At 38.4% G+C, this 8,341-nt stretch overlaps 2 protein-coding genes across 2 annotated transcripts; one reads left to right on the top strand and one right to left on the bottom strand.

The window, feature by feature from the left end:
• Positions 1 to 864: 864 nt before the first annotated feature.
• Positions 865 to 2,658, bottom strand: LOC130505168 (uncharacterized). Its single transcript, XM_056999754.1, has 5 exons — positions 2,215 to 2,658; positions 1,971 to 2,101; positions 1,774 to 1,899; positions 1,542 to 1,669; positions 865 to 1,295 (listed from the first exon to the last, which is right to left on the bottom strand). The coding sequence occupies exons 1-5, from the start codon at positions 2,450 to 2,452 to the stop codon at positions 998 to 1,000; spliced, it is 921 nt and encodes a 306-aa protein (XP_056855734.1). The 5' UTR covers positions 2,453 to 2,658; the 3' UTR covers positions 865 to 997.
• A 225-nt stretch (positions 2,659 to 2,883) lies between these two features.
• On the top strand, positions 2,884 to 5,423 carry LOC130505170 (replication protein A 70 kDa DNA-binding subunit E-like). The gene is made up of 2 exons (XM_056999758.1): positions 2,884 to 3,266; positions 3,342 to 5,423. The coding sequence occupies exons 1-2, from the start codon at positions 2,983 to 2,985 to the stop codon at positions 5,332 to 5,334; spliced, it is 2,277 nt and encodes a 758-aa protein (XP_056855738.1). The 5' UTR covers positions 2,884 to 2,982; the 3' UTR covers positions 5,335 to 5,423.
• The last annotated feature ends 2,918 nt before the right edge of the window (positions 5,424 to 8,341 follow it).

Below are 8,341 nucleotides of genomic sequence, written 5' to 3'. Positions count from 1 at the left end.
TCATTCATTCAGATTAAAGTTGTTTGATCGGATATTCAACCTTATTCTTGTTGCAATTAAGAAAATTTCATAATTTTATTACTGAGATTGTTTAAAGGAGTTATGTTCTGTTTTATTCTGGTAGTGTAGATTTTTTTGTTTGTTTGTTTTATTAGGTCATCTATTTTTATTTTTGCTTCTATATGTTCTTTATCATGTTGTTTTCTATTTGCATCTTTTGTTCTACTTGAAGATTTTTGTGGAATTTATAACCACTAACTCTCTAATTTTCCGGTATTACAGAATCTAAAAAGAAAGAAAAAGTAAGAAGGAAATCTTCATGAGAGCAACAAGTTTATCTGTTCAGTTGACATGTACTTCTTTCTACAGCAGATACACTTATATCATTCCTAGTTTAACTCCAATTCAAGTATCTATCACTCTCTTCCTCTTTAGTCTTTACCCTTTTTTTTTGCAATTTACACTTGGAATTTGTGAGAGAATTCTATTGTTTTTCGGAGTTTCAGTGAAACTTCATCACTCCTAGGGACTTACACCTCTTCACTACGCTGCTCAAGGTTCTACCTGGGACCTCGTCAAGTACTTGGTTAAGAAAGGAGCAATGTCAGAGAGTTGTAATGTTGAAGGAGATAATAAGGATTAAAAAAGAAAGGATTCAGAAGATGTGAACGATGGGGAGGAGAAAGAAGATGCTTCTTCAGAAATAATGACACAGAAGCTGATCATAATAAAGAAACCGAGGAACCAAACAATGGAAGTGTCTACTTGAAGTACTCTTATTAGTAACAGTTATAAAAAGATTCCATCAGCAGTTCCCAAGTACTCTAGTAACAGTTTGAATCAATCTTTTAGATTTTAAAGCTGTTGTTCTCTGAATTGCTTTCTTTTGCTGTAAATAATTTAAGATTACATCACACAACTCTCTACGAATCATTACATACTCAACAACTCTCTCACTCTCTCTCTCTCTCAAGGAATGTGTTTCTTTTTTTTTTCTCTAAGCCTTAGGAAAAAGAATTTTCAAGTATTGTGTAGCCATCCACCCGAGGATGGAGAAGTAAACAAGAACCAAACAAGCACGCTTCACTTGCACCAAGAGGTTCACTTTAGAAAGCTGGCTTCTAACTGAACAACAAGCTCGAGGGAACCAAGATTTCGCATGTCTCAAGATCCGTACGATGAAGACCGTGATAATGGAGGTTGAGAAGCCAGATACAATGCCAGCGATCACATCATATCTCCAGTACTTCCGTCTTCCATTTACACTTAACCACGATTGTAACAATTTAGAGAATCTGGAGAAAGAAAAAAAAAACAAGTGGGAAGATGATCATTTCGGTGAATAACAGGACAAGAGTCACAGGACTGAGAAACTAAACAGACAAAGATGTTGATATGATTCCGACAAAACAAAGGCCTAAATCCCCTGTGCTACAGACTATTATGTCTTCATGATTCTCCTACAATGTCTTAGAAACATGATGACGAAATGGATAAGATTGAAGCTCCCACACTAATAAAGAAAAGCATAGGGGACTTACAAGACAGCGTATTGTTTAAAAATGTGGGTAAAAGAAAGATCATCTGGTTGGCAACCGAAAAAGCCATCTTGATAAAGCTTGATCTTTGGAATCCCTAGTGTATACCAGCAGTCATAAGTTTCATTCACCTGGACGAAACAAAAAAAAAACGATTGCAATCCGACACACACAATGAGATACAGAACAAAAGTACATCCAGTCTAAGAATCTGTATGGATTAAAAGAAACTTGCCTTGTATTTATCTTTGGTGAGCAAAGCGGCACCAAAGTTAGGTCTGCACTCAGGAGGAAGGGCTTCGTTAGGTGCTTCAGAGAAAGCTAGCCTTGTTTGACCCATCAAGTGATCTGTATACTCAACCTGTGCAATTGTAAAATGGCGTTTTTACTCATAACGTTACAAGAGGCAGGAGAAAAGAAGTGTGACCTTACCTTGAAGACAGAAGCCCAGTAGTAATCGTAGCGACATCTGAATTTATCTCTCTCAAAAGGGTAAAACACATGTTGTGCTTTGATGTTCAAAAGTCCAATCCCGCACACTTTGGAAGTCCTCAGATCAACCGCTACATCCAAAATTCATCAAACTAAATCAATGTGATAACTTTCAGTCTCTCACACTACTCATACAACCATTTGGAGCTAACAATTAAAAAAAAGGTCAAAGCTTTGAACTTACAGCTGGAGACAATTCTGCAGCGAGAAGCAAGAGAGGCAGAGGAAGAAGAAGAAGAAGAAGAAACCCATAATTCGCCGAGTAGAATCACTAAGATCCCTAAGAGAAACGACAAGAAGAAGAAGCCGATGATGGAGAAAACGATCGCTGTACAGAATCTCAAAGCCAATGAAGAGAAAACCCTCTTCTTCTTCTTTCTCTTCGTCACAGACGACGCCGTTTCGGTTTCTTCCGAGTCCATCTCCTAAGAGAAAACCCTCTTCTTCTTCTTTCTCCGCTGAATTTATACTCAGACACTAAGAAATCGAAGATCCCATCTCCTTCTGACGGTGATCGGAAAAAACGACGGTCTCACCGGAAAAATCAAAAAACTTTACAGATTCAACGATTAAAATCGGTTTTTACTTGCCCTTTCTTCGACTGTCTGTCTGTCTGTCTGTCGTGTTGCGAATGAAATTTTCATTAATCTAAATGGAAATAAAATAACGTTAATTTTTTCAGACAGAGGTGCTCTCAATGTGATTGGTGGGCATAAATGGGCCTGGCCATATACATATACTAATGGGCCTAGATATGTGCTTAATGAAGCTTGCATGGGAATAAAGAGAAGAATGGCTCCGCTCCTCCTCAAATAGCAGTTACAAACTTCGCACCTCTCCACTCTCTCTTCTAGGGCAATTCTCACAAAAGCTTCCTTCATCTTCTCTTTAAAAAAAAACCCAATCGATTCATAAACATACCTCCACAATCAATCTCTGTAGCAACAACACGATGGGGGAGATTCTGACGGGAGGGGTAATCGAGATGATAAGAAACGAGGCGGTGAAGAGCCACGAGGACATGATACCGGTTCTCCAAGTCACGGAGCTGAAGATGTTCACGGCTCAGACGGTGCCGTCCAAGGAGAGGATTAGGGTTCTGCTATCAGACGGGACGGCCTTCATTCAGGGGATGCTCGGCATCACTCTCAACCCTCTCGTCAAAGACGGCCTCCTCCAAGCCGGTTCCATCCTCCGCCTCGATCATTTCCTCTGTAGCGAGATCCAAAAGAAAAAGTAAATTAAAAAAAAATACTCTTCTTTTTTTTTTGTAATTTTTGGTGAATGATTATGATTTTTTTTGACGGTTAGGATTGTTGTGATTTCGCAATTGGAAGTGATAGCAACGAATGCTGATATAATTGGAGCAAGAAAGCCTAATAATAATGATCCGCGTGGTGGAGTAGGAGACTCTAATCCAACTAGTGGGTTTAGGAGCAACACTGAGATAGGGGCGACTGTTTTACCTCAACAGAGACAACAAGTGTATGGTTCTGGTTCTAGTTTTCAGCTAAATGGTAGTAGGAGTGATGTGAGTAGTGGTGGTCGTCAAAACAACAACACCGGGACAGGGACAGCGACAAGTCATGTTGGTCAACAACAACAGAGACAACAAGTGTATGGTTCTGGTTCTAATTCTACTTTACCTGGATCATACAACAATCCATCTTCAGGTCTTGTGCGTGACCCTCCAACGCGCCATCAACCACCACCACCGATGTACCAGAACAGGGGACCTGTGGCGAGGAACGAGGCACCTCCTCTCAACACTCCTATCAATTCGCTTAACCCTTATTCCGGCAGGTGGACCATCAAGGCTAGGGTCACTAGCAAAGGAGATCTCAGGCGTTTCAACAACCAGCGTGGGGATGGGAAAGTGTTCAGCTTTGACCTTCTCGACGCTCATGGTGGAGAGATACGTGTTACTTGTTTCAACGATGTCGCTGATCAGTTCTACGACCAGATCGTCTTTGGCAATCTTTATCTGGTTTCGAGGGGGAAACTGCGTCCTGCTGAGAAGAAGTATAACCATCTCCCTCACGACTACGAAATCACGCTGGATAACGCGTCGACGGTACAGCAGTGCTACGAGGAAGACGCTGCCATCCCTCAGAACCTGTACAATTTCCGTTCCATTGGTGATATCGAAAGCATGGAGACTAACAGCATCATCGATGTGATTGGCGTTGTGTCGTCTATCAGCCCCACTGGAACGATAATGAGGAAGACCGGGACCGAGACGCAGAAGAGATCTCTTCAGTTGAAAGACATGTCTGGTCGAAGCGTTGAGGTGACTATGTGGGGTAGCTTCTGCAACGCGGAAGGACAGAAGCTGCAGAGTCTTTGCGACTCTGGTGAGTTTCCTGTTCTTGCTGTTAAGTCGGGGAGGGTCAGCGAGTTTAACGGGAAGGCGGTGAGCACCATTGGGTCAAGCCAACTCCTCGTTGAGCCAGACTTTGTTGAGGCTCGTAAGCTGAAGGAATGGTTTGAGAGAGAAGGAAGGAGCGCCCCTTGTGTCTCCATTTCGAGAGAGTTCAACGGTAGCGGCAGAGTAGACGTACGCAAAACAATCTCTCAAATTAAAGACGAGAAGCTAGGGACCTCGGAGAAACCAGACTGGATCACAGTCAACGCCACTATTATATACATGAAGGTTGACAACTTCTACTACACAGCTTGTCCCATCATGAACGGTGATCGTCCTTGCAATAAAAAGGTGACAGACAACGGAGATGGGACGTGGCGGTGCGAGAAGTGTGATAAAAGCGTGGATGAATGTGACTACAGGTACATACTGCAGCTCCAGTTACAGGACCATACAGGTCTTACTTGGGTCACAGCGTTCCAAGAGGCTGGTGAGGAGATAATGGGAATGCCTGCTAAAGATTTGTACTATGTGAAGCATGAACACAATGATGAGCAGAAGTTTGAAGATATCATCCGTAAGGTTGCTTTTACCAAATACATGTTCAAGCTCAAGGTAAAAGAAGAGACATATGGGGATGAACCTACTGTGAAAGCAACGGTTGTGAAAGTAGACAAGGTGAACTATTCATCAGATACCAGGGTGATTCTAGGTGCCATAGAGAAGCTCAGGACAGAGACTGCAAGTTCTCTCCCTGTGAGGCCAGAAGGATCCCATTACACCGCTGATGCTGGCACCTCAGGTATTGGAACCTCATCACTCGGAAGAAGGGAATTTGGTTTACCTGCAAACCAATCAGTTCAATATGGTGGTGGTGCTATGAGCTGCTATGTCTGTGGGAACAGTGGTCATGTTTCTGCAAACTGTCCAAACATTTGAATGATCCTCTCGCTCTTTATTTTTTTTTAATGCATATCATGTTTCTCTTTTGTCATTCTGCAAACTTCAAAACTCAGTTTTTGTTCACATTTGAGTTTCTTAGTGAAGGATGGTGATTTTTTTCTGGCAAAAATTGCATCTGTATATGTGCGTTCCCCATGAAGACATGTTAAAAGGTAGATATTTGCTGACACTGATTCATTGGCACGAATCTGCGTACGCCAATTCTTATTTGATTAGGAGTGAAGGATTGGCAAAAAAGGCTTTTAATTGATTCTGATATCAGCATATGGTATTTGACAGCCTTGGGGTGTTAATTGATACACAACTTCAAACATCATCTATGAAGATTGACCAGTTTGGATTTCAGTCACTATGTTCTCTCTAACAATCATTGGTTAAATAGTTGGGTCTATTTTGTCAAGAAAAGAGGAGAAGGAACAAATTGACTCAGCCTCAATATACTACACAGAGGGACATATTGAGATCGGGAGAGAGGAGGTTACCTTGGAAGAAGATAAGGTATGAGTATGAGCAGAGAGCTTGAAGGGACATGGTAGAGAAGCCATTGAACGAGACAAGACATGAACCAGGAAGCAAAATCCTATTGAGATCTTAGATAAGAGTGCGAAGCATTCGATTTTAGACCTTCAGTAACAGAGTCGGGTTGATTTTGCAGATTTACCAACAATTCACATGATAAAACGTTATTGTCTCAAAACTTCACCTGTCTTAAGATTGAAGCTTTGAGAACTGCTTACGGAAAAACACTTGAAGAAATCATCAGCCCCTGTTCTAGTTCTGTTTTGATCTTTGCATTTCAATCATTTTAAAACAAAAAGAAGCATTCATTGTAATATGTGCATGAAATCAATCTCAAGAGAATTAACCGGATACTTAATTTTAAAAAAAAAATCAGATCAGAGCTATATAAGATGGACTACACCAAATTGTTCCCGTGGTCAAGACATACAACATGTTAAAGGATACAGAAAATCATTAAATGAAGACATGTTATGCTACTGAAATTCATAAATATCTTCATGCTGCAGTGCAGACACACAACAACAACAACAAAGGTTTCGTCTATTCCTATTCTTTAATTATAAAATAAAACAAATAATGTATGTAAAAAGACCTAATCACACACATGGGAAGATGATGCACCATTAACTGATTCCACATGGGGGACGGTGAGCTTTCATGCTTTATTCTCGAACTTTAGGCTTATTCAAAAGTTTTTGGTTCGTATGTCACAATTCCTAGCCTATGTATGACCCTTGATCATTCATGTCAGATCCGGCTCATATGATGTTGCAACTATGAGTAAACTGTAAAAGTTTCAACTGACTGGTGGTGGAGAGTGGAGACTATTATATTTGACTAAAATATAAATACAAGTCAGCTGTAGTTTTTTTCTTACTTTGACCAGAATTTGTTTTTATCCGGCTTGGGTTAAATTAAATATAAGGGTTTCACATACAAAAAGAGAATAGTTAACCAGAGTTCTTGTTGGCAAAAAAAAAGAAAAGAAATAAAATAACCATAGTTCTTACATAGTGATATTGAACAAAAGTACAATACATTATGTACCAGACGATGTTAGTTAAACTAAAAATATCCACATAACCTGTAGAATCTAAAATATTTATATACACATTGTAGTCTTTTAATTTGTGTTCTTGTCAAATAAATACACTATAATAGTCTTGGAGGAAGAGTGTATGTACTTCAAAACGCGGTTTAATTAGTCAACACTTAATAATTCAGTGTTTCCGTGGATCTATCTCAAGTGACAAACTCACCGACTAATTCGGCCTGATCCCAACAGCTTCTGCTAATTAATTAGTTAATTTCGAATATATTTAAAAATATTTTTGAAAAGAATATAGTAAAATATTCTCATAATTTTTATGTATACAATTCCGTACCCTACTTATAGGTTACATAGTCATGATATCTTCCGTTTTGAAACAGTGTTTTTTTTATCCAAAGTATATTGGCTGGTTAGTGGTTCTCTAACAAACTTTTTTTGGTAATCTTGTCTAAAAACTTTTAAAAGTGCAAAGAAAAAAATCATTTCAATTTTTTCGAAAAAATGGTTCTACATGTTTGCTGAAAACCCAATCATTTTAAACAGTCTTTTTCAGTGCGAATCAAATACATGTTACGGTAGTTGTAGCCGGAATTTTTTACTACTTAGACCAACGCATTTTGGATCAATATTCGATTCGTCTGTCTTACAGTTTCATGAATTTAGTGTATAATAATATTTCAAAACAGAAGAAATTTACAACTTTTATTCAATTAATTATGTAAACTTTAGGCCCCAAAATATAATAACCACAAAATTGGTATTTTCCGTTTATGTATGTGTATATGCATGGGAATGGTGAGGAAAGTCGTATCGCTGATGTCGACGGTGAATCGTTCTGTCGGTGGTGGGATCCATTTATATTAATTAAATTAAATCATCTAAATTAAAATCCTAAAAAAGCGATTGGTGGCTTTAGTAAAAGGAAAATAATTAATATACTTTTCCAAACTAACATAAAATTCCGTGAATGGAGATCTAAAAACAGTAGTTGTGATCTTTCCTCCTAGACTAGGAGTATCTATCATTTTATAGAAATTCGTATTTTAGAGTATATTTAATTAAAATAATCTAAATTAGAATCCTAAAACATGTATTTTGGAGTACATTTTTTTGTGAGTGTGTGGCAATATTCTCATTAGGTATTAGTTTTATCCACCGGAAAGTATTTTGTTAAGGAATAAAATTCAGTCATAATAAGAACTAACATGTGACTATTATTTTGTTTTTTGTTTCATCAAAATTCAATAATTAAATAAAAACAAACAGTGAAATTAAGTGGAAAATAATAGTCAGAAATAAATCAACGAAAAAGATAGAAAAAGAAAGGAGAGACAGAGAGTGAACGGGAGAAAAAAATAATAATAATTATGATTGTGTGAACACCCAAGAATCTATAAATGTTAAGGTTAG

The sequence above is a fragment of the Raphanus sativus genome, unplaced genomic scaffold, assembly GCF_000801105.2.
Source record: "Raphanus sativus cultivar WK10039 unplaced genomic scaffold, ASM80110v3 Scaffold2054, whole genome shotgun sequence".
Taxonomy (NCBI): Eukaryota; Viridiplantae; Streptophyta; class Magnoliopsida; order Brassicales; family Brassicaceae; genus Raphanus; species Raphanus sativus.
This window is presented reverse-complemented; position numbering and strand designations above follow the sequence as displayed.

Bases quoted from the DNA above. Each gene is read 5' to 3' on its own strand.
- LOC130505168 (XM_056999754.1), bottom strand. From the start codon at position 2,452: ATGGACTCGGAAGAAACCGAAACGGCGTCGTCTGTGACGAAGAGAAAG. The intron at 1,900-1,970 runs GTAAGGTCACAC...ACAATTGCACAG, and splicing joins ACTGGGCTTCTGTCTTCAAG to GTTGAGTATACAGATCACTT. The intron at 1,670-1,773 runs GCAAGTTTCTTT...TGTTTCGTCCAG, and splicing joins TCACCAAAGATAAATACAAG to GTGAATGAAACTTATGACTG.
- LOC130505170 (XM_056999758.1), top strand. From the start codon at position 2,983: ATGGGGGAGATTCTGACGGGAGGGGTAATCGAGATGATAAGAAACGAG. The intron at 3,267-3,341 runs GTAAATTAAAAA...TTTGACGGTTAG, and splicing joins AGCGAGATCCAAAAGAAAAA to GATTGTTGTGATTTCGCAAT.